Genomic DNA, 17,471 nt, shown 5'->3' on the forward strand with positions numbered 1-17,471 from the left:
GCGCTGGCGCCCCCTGCTGGTGAGGAGGCCGGCGCGCTGAGCCGCCGCTGGCCGCGAGCGCCCCCGCGCGGCGGCGGCCGTGCCCGCAGGGAGCGACACGCGCCGCCTGCTCCGCACCGGCCCCAGGCCCGGCTCTCCCGGCACCGGGCTGAGCAGCGCCCGGCAGGCCCGCTCCTGCCTTCCGCCCACCAGCCGCCTCTCCCTTACGCCTTCCTGTCCTGCTCACAAAGCCACAGTACCAAGCCTACAGAGGAAATACAAAAAGAAACTTACCCAGTTTCAATAAAAAACCCCAAACAACTGTCAATCACATTCTGAGTCTATGGAAGTATTCCTCTGAAGGCGAGTTAATGAATTAGCTATAAACACATGGATTCCACACCATACACATCAATAACAACACAAATGATTTTTGCATAGTTTATTCTATAATTCTTCCTCTCCTTTCCAGAGTAGGGGACAAAATTTTTTCAACACTTAAGGTCTAATGGAATTCCCAAACACATATCAGCCATGTAATTAAATCAACTTCAAAAAGTAACACTGGGAATTAAACTAGCACTGATGAATTGCAGATGTCCTTAACTGTAATATCCTCTCAGGGTAAAAACCATATTCCTGTTCTTTCAATATGTGAGATAAGATGATGAATCAAACAAAAATGTCTTCCATTTCATCATCAGCTTTTATTTCCACGTCACTTCTTCACCAGGCTTCAACTCCCTGTGTAGAAAAAAAAACAAAACAAGAGAGAAGATACTAAAATTAGTATCTTTCTCTTTAGAATAATTACTAATAAATGCATTTATTCAACAATATCTTAATTTTGAGATTTATGTAAAAATTTAACTTTCTGTGCAATTGCTGTCACTTAAAAATCTTTCAGTATTTTGCTCTTTTCTTTCAAAAGCTTCAGTGGATTGAGTCCTCTTAATTTCCATTCATTTAAATGGAAGACAGAACAGCTGACTTCTAAGGAGTTAATAGACTTTTAATTGGATCCAAAATGAAAAATTCTAGTTCTTTTAAACATAATTCAGTACTTCAGTGGAAAGAGAGAGGTGAAAGCAGAAAGGATTTTTGCAAGATGCTGACATAGCAGCCTAACATCACTAACAAATACATTAAGAAAAGTGCTAATGTACCAGTGAGGTGGATTATGTCAAAAGCTTTCTTTCTTACTCAAAATTATTTAGATGAGGCTAGAGTAGAAAAAAAAAATCCACCGGCAAACTGATAGTAACAGTCCTATAATCAGTCTGTGCAACATGATTTTCCCCCTCTTCTTTTATTAACCTGATGATCTAATACAGAATTAGGACTGACACAGATGAGTCAATGCCTGAAGTCCTCTGATGTAAATTCTCCCTGAGAAGTCACAGCCAGAAAACCCAAACTGATCAGTGCATATAATCACATAATTCAGTGAAGAGCTGCCAGTATGTATGTTAATTTTCAAGAACTCAGTTATTATTTCTAAGTAACATACATTTATAAAAAAGATTTTGTTGAAAAGTGCTGTGATCATTTTCAATTTAAGAGAGAAAATTAAAACTCAAGCACTGTGTTTCCTGCTGAAGTTTTAGTCAAAATAATGCTTTCCACATTTCATGACCAAGAACTTGACAGCAGCTAATGATCCTTTCTTTCATGAAGATAGCTCCTAAAGACTCCATTTTCAGAGGTTATTACTGACCTCAAACATTTCATGAATGCTTGATATTTTTAGGGCTTTCTTCCCTTTTTTTGGTTATACTTGTAACTTTTTTGTAGAAAAGAACCAAGAAGTGCTTTGAAAAATAACTATACGTGTATATAAGAGGCATCATAAAGCAGACCTTTTATATAATAAGCTCTTGTTTCTGAAGGCAGACAATTTTTCATCATTCCATCTGTCCAAATAGCATCCAATCACAAATCCTAAGGGAACAAGGATGTGAACCCAGTGGTCACGCACAGCTTGGGCGAAATTCACCATGACTGCTAGAAAGAAAAGCGTAACAGGTGAGTGTTACTAATAAATCTGCACTTGGAAACTGTTGCATGCTTAGCACCTTTACTCTCACTTACTAGGATTCTACGACATAATACACGAGGGCTATCTAACACTTCCTAGGAGACACATAATGTTCTCAAACCCATACCTGGGTTTCTTAGAAATAATCCTAACTAGCTCTTGGCCCTGGGAAAAAGTCTTTCATCCTAAAACAGGAGGGAAATAGAACATCTCTTTGACTTACCCATTAAAGCAACTCTACAGAAGTTTGCTGTTCTGTAAAACATTAAAAACACTTCTATAACCTGAACTCCTGTAGATGGACAGTTTATTACCTGCCTCAAGTGTCAGAGACAAGTTGTATGTTTAGTGGGAAGCTGAGAGATAAGAAAGGACGTTTCTAAAATAAGGAAGAACATTTCTAAAATCACGAATGACAGAATCTTTAGGGTTGGAATGGACTTCTGGAAGTCATCCAGTCCAACCTCTCTGCCAAGGCAGGGTCACCTGGAGCAGGTGACACAGGAATGCGTCCAGGTGGGTTTTGAATGTCTCCAGAGGAGACTCCATGACCTCCCTGGGCAGCCTGTCCCAGCCACCCTTAATTTATAGAAATTTTTCCTCGTCTTGAGGCGGAACTTCTTGTGTTTTAGTTTATGGCCATTGCGCCTTGCCCTGTCGCTGGGCACCACTGAAAAGTCTCTGGCACCATCCTCTTGGCACCCGCCTTTGAGATATTTACATGCATTAATGAGATCCCCTGTCAGCCTTCTCTTCTCCAGACTAAAGAGGCCCAGCAAACCTTTCCAACCCAACCAAAGCCTTCTAGATTAGGGAATTACACGCGACACCAAAGACGTCTGTCACACACTGCCGCGGGCTCGGAGCCCCGAGGGCGGACACCGCCGCCGCTGCCGCTGTGGGGCGGCCACGCACCCCCCGCCTGCGGGAGCGGCAGGAGGAGCTGCCCGGGCCCGGGCGCTGACCCGCGACACGGCCCCGCCACCGCCCGGCTCAGCCGCCTCCGGCCTGCCCGGGACCCCGACCGCCCTTCCAGGGGCAACAGCGCCATAAAGCCCCACGGCTGAGGGGCGCTTCCGCCCGCCGCCGCGTCCCGGTCGGAGGGGTAGGGGAGAGGGCAAGCCGCTCCCAGGGAGGTCTGACAGCAGTTCCGCCCTCCACGCCGCTCCCACCCCACACGCGACCCCGCCATTACCGCTGCTCGCGCCGCCGCCGGGACCCGCAGCGGCCGCGCCAAGGGCACCAGAACGGGCGGGCCGGGAGAGACCACGAGCTGCACAAGGGCGGGGGAGGAAGGCCCTCCCCCCGGCGGGCTCGCGGTGGTGCCTCCCGCTACCCTTCCGCCTGCTGTTCCTCCTCCCCCACCTCCCGCAAAATGGCGGCGAGCGCGGCACGGGCCGGGGGTGGTTGAGGGCAGCAGGTATCGGCTCTTTCACACCATCCTTCTCTTCCCCGTTGTTCTCCTCGTCTCGGACTGGAGTGGGTGCAGGGCTCGCCCCCCGTGACGCCGTCCCCGCCCGGCGAGGCTCGCCGGGGCCCGGTGGGGCGCTGGAGCCCCGGAGCCCCCGCGCGGAGGCCCCGTCCCGCCCCGCGCTGTGCCCCTGGTCGGGCAGGCCCTGGGCTTGAGGGTCGCGGCCCTGGATGTGCCATCTCTGGGTGTCCCCATCCAGCTCTGTGAAGCTGCTGTTAACTGTGCTGCTCCTAGGGATCCTCTTTTTAATTATTCTTAATGTATATTGTAAAAAACAACCCCACCACTTCCTAATAACAGAAGACCTGCAACTGTCGAATGTTAACATCTGGGACTTACTTGCTATCCAGCAGCTCTATTGAGCAGTAGTAATACTGTTAGCCTGCGTATTTTCAGGAATACGTAAAGCTTGATCTAAGTAAATGGACTTTTTCTTTGTGTTAGTCAATGAAACATTTTGTCCCCCATACAGATTAGTTCTTTTGGAGAGTAAGCACTTGGAGAGGAAAATGACATCGATTATCAAGTTGACTACGCTCTCGGGGGTGCAGGAGGAATCTGCCCTTTGCTATCTGTTGCAAGTAGATGAGTTTCGTTTTCTTTTGGACTGTGGCTGGGATGAAAACTTTTCTATGGATATTATTGATTCTCTGAGGAAGTAAGTAGTTCAGTTCGTACACCTTTTTTTAAAATAGGTCTTGGCCTGCCTTGAAAGTTGTAGAAATTCCATGCAGTGGTATAATGTATGGTGTTGCTAAATCCAAAATTGTTCTTTTGTTTTGTTTTGTGTGTGTTTTAGCTGAAGGGAATCACACTGCTGAAACATTTCCCGCAAAAACTTGGGGTTTTTTCTTGTCAGTCCAGTGAGTTGTGTCTCTTAACTGTAATTCTCAAACTGTTCCGTGTTTGTTTTGACTTGGATAGTTTGTTTGGTTTTTACTGTCGTAAATGTGACACAGTTTGTGGGAGACTGACTTTGGCTCTCAACTAATTTAGAACAGTTAACTAAGTTTTAAATGGGAGAGGAAGCCTTAGTGTATGTAGGCTGAATGCAAAGCGGTTCAACTCTTGCCTCCTGTTTGAAGTTGAATGGACTGTCAGGAAAATGCCTTCTGTCAGTTCACCAGCCCTGCAAAGTGAAAAAACCCTATAAACCAAAATCTATCTAGACTTTAATATTGGACTTCTGCAGGTGTACAGCAAGGAGCTGTGCTGGTGGCTGCCAAGTTAGAACCAAAACATAGAAATTCGGGAAAGAAACTAAGCTTTTTGATACTAGTTTTATAGCACTGACACACTTGCAGTGTTTGGAATTTTTTAACTGAGGATTGTTAGGTAGTAAGGATAATTTATAAAATTTTTCAAGTGTCTTATCTGAGAAGCAATTAGATAAAATTCCCTTTTTCGTAACAGCCATTGAGAAGAATGTGCATGCCCCACTTCCTGTGCAAGGGAACAAAAAGCTGTCAGACCAACTTGTATTTTCGTTGGTGAAATACATTGGTTTATGCCCTCAAGTTTTTCAATTACGATACATAGGAAGGTTTTAGTCTGAGTTCTAATTTTATGCAACACTCTGCAAGAAAAAAAATTGTTTTCAAAAGTAATAAAATCCCCCAAATGGATATGCTACTTTTCTTAAACAATATGTTTGATCTTTTCTATGTTTAAAGAAATATATTTTGATTTGATGTTTATCAGTCTGAGGATTATTGTGTATTTGGTCCTGTTACTTGGCTCTTTCTCATGAGAAGAAAAAGTTGTAGTCTGTTTTTAGTTGTATAAACCATTTGTAGCACATCTGTACTGGTAGGATTTTTGGTCCCTCAGTGACTTTCTGGTGTCCACATACTTGCTAAGGTCTTCTTCATTAGGAGTTTGATGTGAAACTTACGTCTTCCAGATCTTAAAATTATACTTTCTGAAATCACTTGTGTTTTTAAGTACTTGAATATTAGGAAACACTTGTAACTTTTAATTATGATTTTTAAAACTGTTCCAAACCTTGAAAGGTTGAAGTTTCACTGTTTGGCATTCAGACTGTGTATGTATTCTCAAAATAGCCCTAACAGGAGATATACAAAACCACATAGAACTCCTTTCAATGGCTTTTGTTTGCCCTCTTTTTATAGGCATGTACACCAGGTTGATGCTGTTCTTCTTTCCCACCCGGATCCTCTACACCTTGGTGCACTTCCTTATGCAGTTGGAAAAATGGGATTGAATTGTGCCATTTATGCAACTATTCCTGTATATAAAATGGGACAGATGTTTATGTATGATCTCTACCAGGTATGTTTAAGTTGATATTTTCATACACAACATCTTTGTTATGGTGGAGTGTTTGAATGCTCTGTACCTTTTTGTTTGTTTTAGTCCCGTCATAATACTGAAGATTTTACACTCTTTACATTGGATGATGTAGATGCGGCCTTTGATAAGATACAACAGCTGAAGTTTTCTCAGATTGTGAACTTGAAAGGTAAAGTTGTCACCAAAGCCTCAAGAAATTACTTCTAGTGAAAGGCAATAGAGTAGTTAAGAGTTAAAGTAACTTTTTTAAAGGGAGTATGTTCGAAATACTGTGTGTTTTGCAGTGCTGAATTCATTAGCCCCATATCAGCCTGTATCAGCTGAATTGTTTGCCTCAGCAATTGTATCTAGAAATGGATAGAATATTCACTTAATGCGGAGGAGGTAATGCCAAAGAATGTTTAGATGTTTGTTTCTCTTATGTGTTTTTGTAGCTTTTCTTGAAATTTACTCATGTCTGTTAAAAGCATTTACTTATGTCTAGTGGTAGATACCTCAGAACTGTTCATAAGCAGTAACACAAGGGAAAACTTTCTAGAGCAGGTTGCAGAGATGAAGTTACAGCATGTAATGGGGATTTAATGGGGAGATCTTCACTAACTCAGATCATACTCAGTATAGCTTATTGCTGGGACCTGTGGCAACCAGACAATCAGCAGCTTTCCACTCACGTTAAATGTAAAGATCAGAATGAAATAAAAACTCTCTTCTTGAACAGAGACACATACAAGCTGACCACCAGCAGTTTGTCTCTGAAGTATTTCACAGGTTTATGAATAGTGCTGCCAAAATACTTACCTTCTTATTTGTAAAATAGAAAGAGGATGTTATCCTTGAAAGACTGTAGGCCCCTTTTCAAGATAGCTGTAGCAAGGCTATGTTTGTGCTGGCAATTTTTACATCTAAAGGGTCATTTTAGTGTACAACTTTTTTAAAACAACCTACTTCTTTTATATTTAATGGAGGTGATTTGAAAAGACTTGATGGAGGCATTTAAGAAGATAATGTATGTTTGATTATTAATTATTACTGTGCACTTCATGCAGCAGAGTCAGTGAGTAATTGTCGTGGGTGGTCTCATTTTAATCTGACAAAGATACAGGCTGGTATCAGTGACAGGGAGCAACAGTGCATTTTAAAAGTGCATCAGGTGCTGAAAAGTTCTGTTATCCCTGACTGCAGCACATGAGCACCTTTCCTGCTATGGTTTGCTTGTGTGTTTGTCATTCTGTAAATCTTCTAGGTTGTGTAATTTATATGTTTTTCTAAGTACCTCAAAAGTGAATGATACAATAAACATTTAGAGTTGGCCCAGAGAGGGTCCTGGCTTTCATCAGTGCGCTTGCTTTCTTGTGATATGTTTTTTATATAATTTATTGTTTACATTACGGTGTTGTTGTGTTACATTACAGTGCCTCTGAGTATCAGTGTGAGATGGAGGGAAGAAGTGATCTTTGCTTTAGTTTCTTTATTCTGGAGGAAATATAAAAGTGAATTGCAAATTGTTTTGATGTTACTGGTTAGATGGGAAGGACAGATATTACTGCTTTTCCATACTTCATTTGACTTTTTTTTCTCAGTAGTAATTTAGGCATTCAGTTGTTTAAAGTTACTATCTCTTGTTCAGAGTAATGGATTATAATATGTGTAATCTACCTAAAATACTGAAAACCTTTGTAGGCAAAGGACATGGTTTGTCAATCACACCATTGCCAGCTGGTCACATGATAGGAGGCACAATTTGGAAGATTGTCAAGGATGGGGAGGAAGAAATTGTTTATGCCGTTGATTTCAACCACAAGAGGGAGATGTAAGTTCAACATAGCAATGTATAGCTCTTAGCTGTGTTAGGTGTGTATCATTTAGTGGGTGATAAAGAGGTGTGGAAGCAGAAGTGCATTTCCAGTTCTAATAAGACCACTAATTTCATTTGCATCTAGATTAATCAGTTTGAAGCAAGCATTAGCTCTGGGTTTCTTTATTCCATTCATTTTTATTTATTTGTAAATTTGAAGCAGGAAGCTTTCAGTAGCTGAGTAATTTGATTTCTGTACATGCAAATATCTGGAAGCTAGCTGCCTTATTTTTTCTTTTAAAATAGAAATGCAAAAAACTGAGATTTCGCCTTTTTTCCACAGCCATCTCAATGGATGTTCCTTGGAAATGTTGAGCAGGCCTTCATTGCTTATTACAGATTCATTTAATGCTACTTATGTACAACCCAGGAGGAAGCAAAGGGATGAACAGCTGCTGAGTATGTATTGTTTGGGCTTCAAAAATATCAGTAATGTGGTTTATTAGCCACTATAAATGATTTTTCTATGAGAAATTCATCAGCATTTAAACTTAAGAACCCTTATTAAAATGTAACAAGTTTTGAATTACTCTTTTCTGATGATCCTGATCCTGTGAGTTAAATGTTTTCCTAACAACAGTGAACTGTATTTGAAAACAGGATATTTTACCCAGTATCCGTAAATCTCTTCAGGGAGTTTTAAATTACTTTCCGCAGCACTTTCTTTTTTAAAACTCCTTTTTACTTTTTTTTTTTTTAATTAAGAAAAGACAAAAGAAATAAGTACCAAGGCAGAGAGATCTTCAGAGCTACTGAGGAAACTCCAGCTCCCTTTAATTTTGGTGGAAGTGTGGATTTGGATCTCCTTTGAAGTTTCATTTGTTTCGGTATTCAGTATGCTTTTGAATATGATTGCTAGTGTCATATAACAAACAAAAGCCCCAAGCCACACCACAAACCTAACTTTGGTTCAAAGTATAAGTAGGTTTTGTTTTGTTCTTAATTCTTCTTAGCTAATGTTTTGGAGACATTACGAGGTGATGGAAATGTATTAATAGCAGTGGATACAGCGGGCAGAGTTCTGGAACTTGCTCAGCTTCTTGATCAGATCTGGAGAACAAAAGATGCAGGATTAGGAGTCTACTCTCTTGCTCTTTTGAATAACGTCAGCTACAATGTAGTGGAGTTCTCTAAATCTCAGGTTTGTTTTGATTTTAAAATCCAATTATGAAGTGTAATGAAACATTTATGCAAAAGTTTTTCGTTTTAATGGTAAAAAATGGCAAAGTGCTGGGGGAGTGTCCTTATTCTGCAGTGCATGTTTGTGTCTCAGCTCTTTTGATCAAGTAACACAGGGTCCAGTTCTGACAGTGGGAATATTTCTTGACACTGATTTCTGTTTTTATGATAAGACTTGTTAGCATAGTTTATGTTTTATAGTTTATGTTAAAAAATGAGAACTTAAAGTACTTGTTTTGGTGTTGGTTATGCTCAATGTTATTTCTACACCTGCTGAGAAATATTGAAGTAATCACGGGCATATTGCATCTTATACTTCATATCAGGCTTGTACTGTTGAAGAACTTGTATTCATATAGATAACTTTCTCTAATACCTGTTTTAGGTTGAATGGATGAGTGACAAGTTGATGAGGTGCTTTGAAGACAAAAGAAATAACCCTTTTCAGTTCCGCCATCTCTCCTTATGTCACAGTCTGTCTGATCTGGCTCGAGTGCCTAGTCCAAAAGTTGTTCTTGCCAGTCAGCCTGACTTGGAGTGTGGGTTTTCTAGAGATCTTTTCATTCAATGGTGCCAGGATTCCAAAAACTCTATAATTTTAACTTATCGCACTACACCTGGAACATTAGCACGATTCCTGATTGATAATCCTTCTGAAAAAGTTATAGATATTGAGGTAAGAGTTGTCTCTATAGCTCTAAGTTTTTGTTGTGGGCCATCTGGGGTCATATGGGTAAAACTGAACATAGTTTCCCTTTTGATCTTCTGAAAATTCTTCTAGTGGTGGAGAGAAACCTGAATCAGTGTATGGCATATTTATTAAATTGTGGACAAATTTACATAAAAATAGGTCTCTTAGTGAGAACTGCAAGATGCTTTTTCATAGTGTGGCAAAATTAATACTCCATAGACCTGAGCATGAAGTTCCTTTTAAATATTTATACAACCCTTACCATTGTGTTTTTATTATAATCGAAAAAAGTCCGCTTGCAGTTGATGTACAGATCACCACATATGATGGGTTAGTCTTGCTGGAAAATACTGCAGGTTTGGGTGAGGGGAGAAGCAAGTCAAATTAGTATAATATATGCCACCAGGATTAGAAAGATAAGTAAATTCTGGAAATTAGGAGACAATGAATTGCTATTCATGCTTTCAAATTGTTTTCAATAATCTCTACACCTGTACACTTCTTTCTGGTACACACTGTTAATTTATGGAAGTCCCTGTGATTGCAGTGATTATTTCAATACTGATGACGCAGCTTTATTTTAGTTTTAGATTGGATTGAAAGCATAGAATTACAGTATTAGATTATCACTAGAATTCAGTTTATTCAGAGTGACCTGTACTCAGAAAACAAGAAACAAAATCTACCATTGTTTTGCCAGCTAGGATGACTTTTCCAGCTTCTTTTGGGTTGATGTTAATGATAGAAAAACTAAAAACCACTGCTCATCTAAGAGTATTTGCCTTCACTTACTGAAGAGATATTTCCTGAAGACATTTTCAGAAATTTCTGGGAAGTTTAGTTGATTTTAATATTTTTAGAAATGCTTTCCTTTTAAAGTAGACTATACTAATTAACACTATCGTGATGTTGCCGTGCCAAGGTGCCGCATGTTTGTCATAGTCTTGTCTTGTATGTGACATACAATTTATACTTGCCCTTGATACCAAAGTACAAACATACTTGTCAGCAGCATGTCAGAGAAGTATTAAAGTTGTGTCAGCTACTCACAATAAAATTAATTTTAATTCTATCTGCAGTTGAGAAAACGTGTCAAGTTGGAAGGAAAAGAACTTGAAGAATACCTAGAAAAGGAGAAACTAAAGAAAGAAGCAGCTAAGAAGTTAGAGCAGTCTAAAGAGTAAGTGTGTTTGCTCATTCTGCTGTTATGATCAGAGTTGAGATTATTCTGCTCCTTCAACTCTTTACAGGGATAAATGAAAATTATAGTTTCAGTAGACTTCTCTGAGGGCACTAAGGAATCAGGAGTGGTTGTTTTTAATCTGTTGTTCTGATAGACCCAGTTTCATCTGCCTTTTGTCTGTAAGCTCTTTTTCAGACACATAAACTGCCCTTGGCCTTGGTTAGTGTTATGTCAGCTGTTATTTTCAGGTCAGTGTGTTTATGTAATATGAAACTTGAAAAAAAAAAAAGAAGTGCTAGGTTTTTTTGGAATGTCATTTCAGGGCAGATATCGATTCCAGTGATGAGAGTGATGCTGAAGAGGATATTGATCAGCCAACTTTACATAAGACCAAACATGATTTGATGATGAAAGGTGAAGGTAGCCGGAAAGGAAGTTTCTTCAAACAGGCAAAAAAATCTTACCCAATGTTTCCAGCTCCTGAAGAAAGAATTAAATGGGATGAATATGGTGAAATTATCAAGTATGTGGTGGTAATGTATACTAATGTAGTATCTCTGAAATAACCAAAAACTAGAAGGAATTAAAATCAACATTTTGTCTCTTTTGCAGCATTGTTATATGCTCTTCAAACTGCTAAGTCTTACAGGAAGCTTATGATAGAATTGAAGCTGCAGAGTGCTGATCCCGACTGTTGTGTTCACACCTCTTAGGATGCATTTTTACTCCAGGCTTTTTTTTTTTTTAAATCGTATGAGATAGAAGATTTAAAATTCTTTTAACCTGACTTTTTTGTGCTTTAAATTACACTTAATGTTAAATTTGTGAGGTGAAAAAACGCTGTTCATCCTAGCAAAATCTAGTGATATTCCTTTGCATAAGGAATACTTGCTAGAAATCCTTGATTTGCTAGTATTTCATAAGTTATTCAAGTTCTTTTTTAAGATAGGAAGGTCATATTTTCCAAATCAGCTCTGTTCAAGTATGGAAATACTGAAGGCAGATGTAGTAACGTTGTTGTTACAAAAAGATCTTAGTAGTAATAGTCAGCACTGTTTGTTTTTATATTAGGTAGTGCTTCGGTTTTACTCTAAAAAGCAAAATGCCTTTCATTCTTTAGACCTGAGGATTTTCTAGTTCCAGAACTTCAAGCAACAGAAGAAGAAAAAAGCAAATTAGAGTCTGGTTTGACAAATGGAGAGGAGCCTATGGACCAGGATTTATCAGACGTTCCTACCAAATGTATTTCTGCAACAGAATCTATGGAAATTAAGTGAGTGACTTTGTTCTCATCAGTTCTCCTAGAATGGTGTCTTGGTTACAGTGCAAATCGGGTAAAAGGCTAGCTTGGATTTAAGAAAGTGGGAAAGGTCTTGATTTTTGTTTATTTTTTTCCCCAAGCTAAGCTGAATTTTACTAGTCTTTCTGGGAGCACACAACAGTCTTACGGTTCCCCACTCTTAAGAAATGTGGTTTGTTCCCTGTCTTGTGGAGACAACTGGAAGAAGTAGAAGAAATAATACAATAGTGTGTTAGCATAGATACATATGTTTTGTTAAAAGGATAACACATTCAAATATGCTTCTTTCATGGATAACTTATTTTTTTGAAAACTGTGTAAGTGAATTTTGTGAATGTATAGTGTTAAATACACACACGCTAATATTTGACAGCTGTATTTTACAGATCCATAATATATCTTGTACTGACAGCTTTTGTTGATGTAGAATAATTAAAAAATATCTTAATGAAGTATTTTGGAGCACTAAGAGGTTTAATCTTTTAAACTAAAACATATTATTCTTGGATTTCTCAATTCAAACTAGAGCCAGAGTTACATACATTGACTATGAAGGACGTTCAGATGGGGACTCAATTAAAAAAATTATTAACCAAATGAAACCAAGACAACTGGTCATTGTCCATGGACCACCTGAGGCCAGTCAGGACCTTGCAGAATGTTGCAGAGCTTTTGGTGGAAAAGATATTAAAGTTTACATGCCCAAACTTCATGAAACTGTAGATGCTACAAGTGAAACTCATATTTACCAGGTAAGGTGCTGGAATGTTAGTTGTGTAACTACTGTAGACTGTAGTAGAGCTGTATGGGCAGAATGTAATTTGCCCTCTGCTCTTTGGGAGGGGAGAGGTGGTACTAGCTGTACTACCTGTGTGTACAGTTAGTTTTGTGTGATCAAGGCATTGGTAGTGTTTTTCTGTCTTCTAGACAAGCATTCTCCTGATGCTTATTATTCATAAGTGTTTGAAAGCTTGAATGTGAGATCAGTGTGTAGTGCAGAAGGCAATGTTCATGTCCACAGGGACATCAGTTTGCTTTGTTGAAGGATTTAGTAATTTATAATACCTAAATTTAGAATACCATTGTATACTAGCTGCAATTCAGGATTCTCTTTGGAAACTGAAATGGAGCCTTAAAGAGCTAGAAAATAAAAATTCTTCATACTTAAATAGTACCTAAGATTGAACATGTAAAGTTAGGAGCAAGTTAATGATAAAAACAAATAAGACATGCATACCCCCCAAAAACTTAATGTGATGATTCTTGGAAAGTGAGGTTATGATGATGTATTGCTCTGTATTAGCCATGAAAATTAAATGCAGTATATTAAGTTATAAATAAGAAATAACTTGTGTGAATTGTGTGAAAATTGTGTATGGTCCCAATTAAATTTTTGAAGTTGTTTAGAGGGAAGTCTTTCACAAGCACTTTTGCAGTAGTCATTTATTCCTTTGTTCTTTTAAAGTTAGTAGAAGAACATCAGTAGAATTGTTGAAAGAGGTACTTCTGTTTCTTTCCAGAGAAAACTGTTACTCTCTAGGAAGTAAAAAAAATCATTATTAAAAATCATCTAGTTATGAGAGCCTTAAAACAGCGTGTTTTCTGCGTTTGGTTTGTTGGTTGTTGGGGTTTTTTTGCTTTTTAAAACTATAAGAGAGTGGGCTGTGCTGTAGATGGGTGGGTCGTTGGTAGTTGTGTCTTTCACACAGTTGCAGCCTTGATTGCACTGTGGGAATCATGGACCTTCTAATGTGCATAACAATCTCTAAGAGTAGAGCTTTATTTAAAGGATTAAAGTCCTAGAGTCCACCAGAGGAATCAGGGTAAGGACACTTAAAAGTCTCATATTTACAACATCTTCTCTTACAATAAAATATGAATGATAATTTTTTTGGAGGGTTGAAATTTGGAACTATTCATCAATAACCTAATTGTAGCTATAGAAACTTTCTCCGAATTTGCTAAGGCCAACCGAGGGACAGCTTGGCTGGAAAAAAGGTTCCTGGTATTAAAAGGAAATGATTGCTCTTGCTGTAAATTTGACTCAGGTTTGCACTTCTGTAGGTTCTTTTTTTATTTTAGCCAAGATGAGAGAGGTGTTGATCTCTGCTGCTTTTTAAGTTGTGATACGAGTGTTACACATATAAATTTTGAAGTATCTTGCCTCGGTGATACCAGTTCCTTCCTTTCTCTCCACAAGAGTGAATGAACCAAACCCATTGGAGAGACAGTGAAGAGAAACTTGCTAATCTTTAATGCTTGAAGTAAGAACTCTGTATTTTTCATGAAATTAATAGTACTTTTATTTTTGTGCAACCCAGGTCAGGTTGAAAGATTCTCTTGTCAGCTCTCTTCAGTTCTGTAAAGCCAAGGATGCCGAGTTGGCTTGGATAGATGGTGTTCTGGACATGAGGGTTTCAAAAGTGGATACTGGAGTTATTCTGGAAGAGGGAGAGTTGAGGGAAGATGAAGACTTAGAGATGCAAGTGGACGTGCCTTCTTCAGACTCGAGTGTGATTGCACAACAGAAGGCCATGAAAAGCCTCTTTGGTGATGATGACAAGGAGATGTGTGAGGAGAGTGAGATCATTCCTACTTTGGAACCTCTGCCACCTCATGAGGTACAGAAATGATGCTGATCTGGATTTCTTTTATGAAGACCTGTATTCATTTGTCTTTTTCTAGTGCTTAGAGGTTGATACTGTGATCTTATTCATATGAAAGCCTAACTGAAACTGGGTTTTCATGTTTGGGTTTCTCTTTGTTAACCCAGTGCTGTTCTTTGTTCAGCTTTTATGCTTTTCAGTGAGGATGATCTTTTGCATCCATTAACGGTGCCTAGCATACAGTATCATATATTTATGAAGATAAGATTTTAATTAGCATATCATATCTGTAATTAGTACTTGCAGACAGAGAAATTAGTTGGTGTTAGTCGCTTTTGGATTTTATAATGTTTTGTTAATGCTATGGAAAATATTTCATATACTTGAGATACAGATCTTTGACATTCATATGTCTGCTTCTATAGTAGTGATTTGAGAGTTCATTACATTTATCTCTTTTCTACAAATTTACCCTTACTCTTAAAATATTTTGCATTTTAGGGAATATTGTTTTATCTTTCTCTTGCATGATTCCAGTACCTTTTAATCCTGGAGTTGCTTTTTAAGATTCTCTGTTTCACAGTCCTAAATGTAGTCTGTTCTGGGAGCTGGACAACTATGGAGACAACTCTAAAGTCTGTTCAGATTAATGACAACCATCATAGCACCCTGTACTGATCAGCAGTACAGCTCACTGCAGCTCGGTCCCTGACATAGCATGGCTTGGAAGAGGGATCTTCATTGTCAGCTTTCCATTTTTCTTCAATATGTGAGCAAAGAAAAAACTTTTGCTTCGCCTGATGGGTAACTTCTAAGGCCTTTCAATCCTGATGTATTGCTGCAGGTGAAGAGAAATAGAGCCAATCTTCTAATTTAGAGTCCTTTAGTTGAGGCCACACTGCTGTCTATGCAATAATGAGATCTTTGGTAAAATGTAAGGTGTTAAATAGAAGTAGTAAAATTGTGTGTGTTGTTTTGAAGGTTCTTGGACATCAGTCTGTGTTTATGAATGAGCCAAGACTGTCTGACTTCAAGCAGGTTCTCTTGCGAGAAGGTATACAAGCTGAATTTGTAGGAGGAGTGCTTGTGTGCAACAACCTGGTGGCTGTCCGCAGGGTAGGTCTTCTGTGTCTTAATCTCTTTGGCAAATAATATTATAATATATGTCATTTTAGTAATAAATTAAAATATTATTTTAATAATAAGTTCCTCATTAGTGTAAAGATAATAAATTGAAACGTGTCTTTTGTTTCAGACTGAAACAGGGCGCATTGGATTGGAAGGCTGCCTCTGCCAGGACTTCTATAGGATAAGAGACCTTTTATATGAACAATACGCTATTGTCTAAGGAAAGAGCTGCAAAGGTGTTTTCACTTGAACTTTTACAGACAATGGAGGTTTCTCCCAGTTCTGACTTTTTGTAGTTTTCTAATTTATACAGGGAAATCCAATTCATAAAGAAAAATTAGCTGCCATGAACATGTAAGTAACTGCTATGGTTGTTCATAAATCTATTGGTACATTCCATGTAGTTGACTCTTAAACTGTTACAACTTGGCATCTCCCACATAACACATTTTAAATGAATCTATGAACACTTCTCAGGAAAGGTTCAATTTGTGAGGGCATGTTTTGGTTTCACAGATTTCCTGCCAAAGAGTACGAAATATGTAAAAGTCATTTTTCTGTTCTAAAATAAGATGAGATAAAGAACTTTGGTTTCTTTGGTTTTCTTCATTTTGGTTTCTGTGTGGTTGTTTTTGGTTTTGGTTGTTTGGGGGTTTTTTTTAGTAAGTTTGATTTGGGAAACAGTCTCAAATATTTTCATCTTCTGTTTTTAATTTGAGGTTAGTTGAAGTACATTATTAACAGCACACTTAAAGCTAGACTACCTAAAGTTTCCTCAGTGTTAATCTGGCTGCATCTTAATGCTGTATCTGTTCCATCTTACTGATTTGTTCTGAAACAGCATTTCCTATTCTATATGAAAGTATTAATCTGCAAGATAAAAAACTTACTTGGGCAATTACTCTAGGAAGATTGGATGATATTTTCAGGCAGTTTAAAATGCAGTAATTGTGCTTCAGAGTAACTTCTGCACAAACTTACAGAATTTGTAACTCCTAGCTCTTGCAAAATTATGCCAATTGTAAAACCTTTTCCAAGTTCTGATTTTAATACTTTTCAAAGTCTAAAGCCTTTATCCATGCACTGCTGTTTGTTCAGAGTCCCATGACCCAAGTTCAAGAAGATCTTTTCTCTTGAAATCTGCATTCATGTGATGTATTTAATAATTTTGTGCCATGTTCTGTTCTAGTTGACAGTGAGACTTATTGTAGCTGCTGATGCTAGGAATTGACCTTCCTTTTTAGGTGAGGATAAGCACAGTTTTGAGTTCATTAATTTCTCAGAAATTAACTTATGAAAACAAATGGCCTCTTGAGTTTGTTTAATCCTTTTCTTCCCTGTCCATGTGTGAAACACCAGCTTTGGCAGTGGAGGGTTGTTTGCTTTTTTACATCAAACAGCAATGTAATATATGCTCTTTGTGTGTATGCTTAAATAAAACCTTTTGAAAAAGTGGTAAAAAATAGCCCTGTGGGCTATCAATGGAAAGCTAATTTACTTTGTCATTCATTCTCAACAAAAATTTTCTATCTGATCTACAGACTATTCTGTTTAAAATAGTAACTTAAAAGTGAAGACTGTGTTAAACATCTGGTAGAACTATATACTAGAAATGTAAAAAACTTGAAAATGTAATGTGGAGTGAGAATGTATTTTCTTACACAAAGAAAAGCTAAGGATAACTAGATGGCTCAGTGTTCTGGGGTTTTTTTCTTAACAGTCTAGAAA

General features: G+C 38.4%; 2 protein-coding genes across 3 annotated transcripts; one reads left to right on the plus strand and one right to left on the minus strand.

Annotated features, from left to right (window-relative positions):
• Positions 1 to 406: 406 nt before the first annotated feature.
• Positions 407 to 3,303, minus strand: NDUFB1 (NADH:ubiquinone oxidoreductase subunit B1). 2 transcript variants are annotated; one of them, XM_069018115.1, is made up of 3 exons: positions 3,213 to 3,303; positions 1,839 to 1,983; positions 407 to 723 (listed from the first exon to the last, which is right to left on the minus strand). In XM_069018115.1, the coding sequence occupies exons 2-3, from the start codon at positions 1,976 to 1,978 to the stop codon at positions 687 to 689; spliced, it is 177 nt and encodes a 58-aa protein (XP_068874216.1). In that variant the 5' UTR covers positions 1,979 to 1,983; positions 3,213 to 3,303; the 3' UTR covers positions 407 to 686. The 2 variants fall into 2 exon arrangements, with proteins under 2 accessions (XP_068874216.1, XP_068874217.1); XM_069018116.1 differs by having other exon boundaries at positions 1,839 to 1,980; positions 3,213 to 3,293.
• A 53-nt stretch (positions 3,304 to 3,356) lies between these two features.
• Positions 3,357 to 17,236, plus strand: CPSF2 (cleavage and polyadenylation specific factor 2). The gene is made up of 15 exons (XM_069018114.1): positions 3,357 to 3,437; positions 3,961 to 4,146; positions 5,621 to 5,780; positions 5,865 to 5,970; positions 7,482 to 7,611; positions 7,940 to 8,055; positions 8,610 to 8,797; positions 9,221 to 9,511; positions 10,606 to 10,706; positions 11,032 to 11,232; positions 11,830 to 11,982; positions 12,536 to 12,761; positions 14,331 to 14,630; positions 15,597 to 15,731; positions 15,871 to 17,236. Exons 2-15 carry the CDS (start codon positions 3,998 to 4,000, stop codon positions 15,961 to 15,963), a joined length of 2,349 nt encoding a protein of 782 aa, XP_068874215.1. The 5' UTR covers positions 3,357 to 3,437; positions 3,961 to 3,997; the 3' UTR covers positions 15,964 to 17,236.
• Positions 17,237 to 17,471: the final 235 nt, after the last annotated feature.

This window comes from Aphelocoma coerulescens, chromosome 5, assembly GCF_041296385.1.
Source record: "Aphelocoma coerulescens isolate FSJ_1873_10779 chromosome 5, UR_Acoe_1.0, whole genome shotgun sequence".
NCBI classification, from domain to species: domain Eukaryota; kingdom Metazoa; phylum Chordata; class Aves; order Passeriformes; family Corvidae; genus Aphelocoma; species Aphelocoma coerulescens.

Bases quoted from the DNA above. Each gene is read 5' to 3' on its own strand.
- CPSF2 (XM_069018114.1), top strand. From the start codon at position 3,998: ATGACATCGATTATCAAGTTGACTACGCTCTCGGGGGTGCAGGAGGAA. The intron at 4,147-5,620 runs GTAAGTAGTTCA...CTCTTTTTATAG, and splicing joins ATTATTGATTCTCTGAGGAA to GCATGTACACCAGGTTGATG. The intron at 15,732-15,870 runs GTAGGTCTTCTG...CTTTTGTTTCAG, and splicing joins ACCTGGTGGCTGTCCGCAGG to ACTGAAACAGGGCGCATTGG.
- NDUFB1 (XM_069018115.1), bottom strand. From the start codon at position 1,978: ATGGTGAATTTCGCCCAAGCTGTGCGTGACCACTGGGTTCACATCCTT. The intron at 724-1,838 runs GTCTGCTTTATG...TTTTCTACACAG, and splicing joins AAGAGCTTATTATATAAAAG to GGAGTTGAAGCCTGGTGAAG.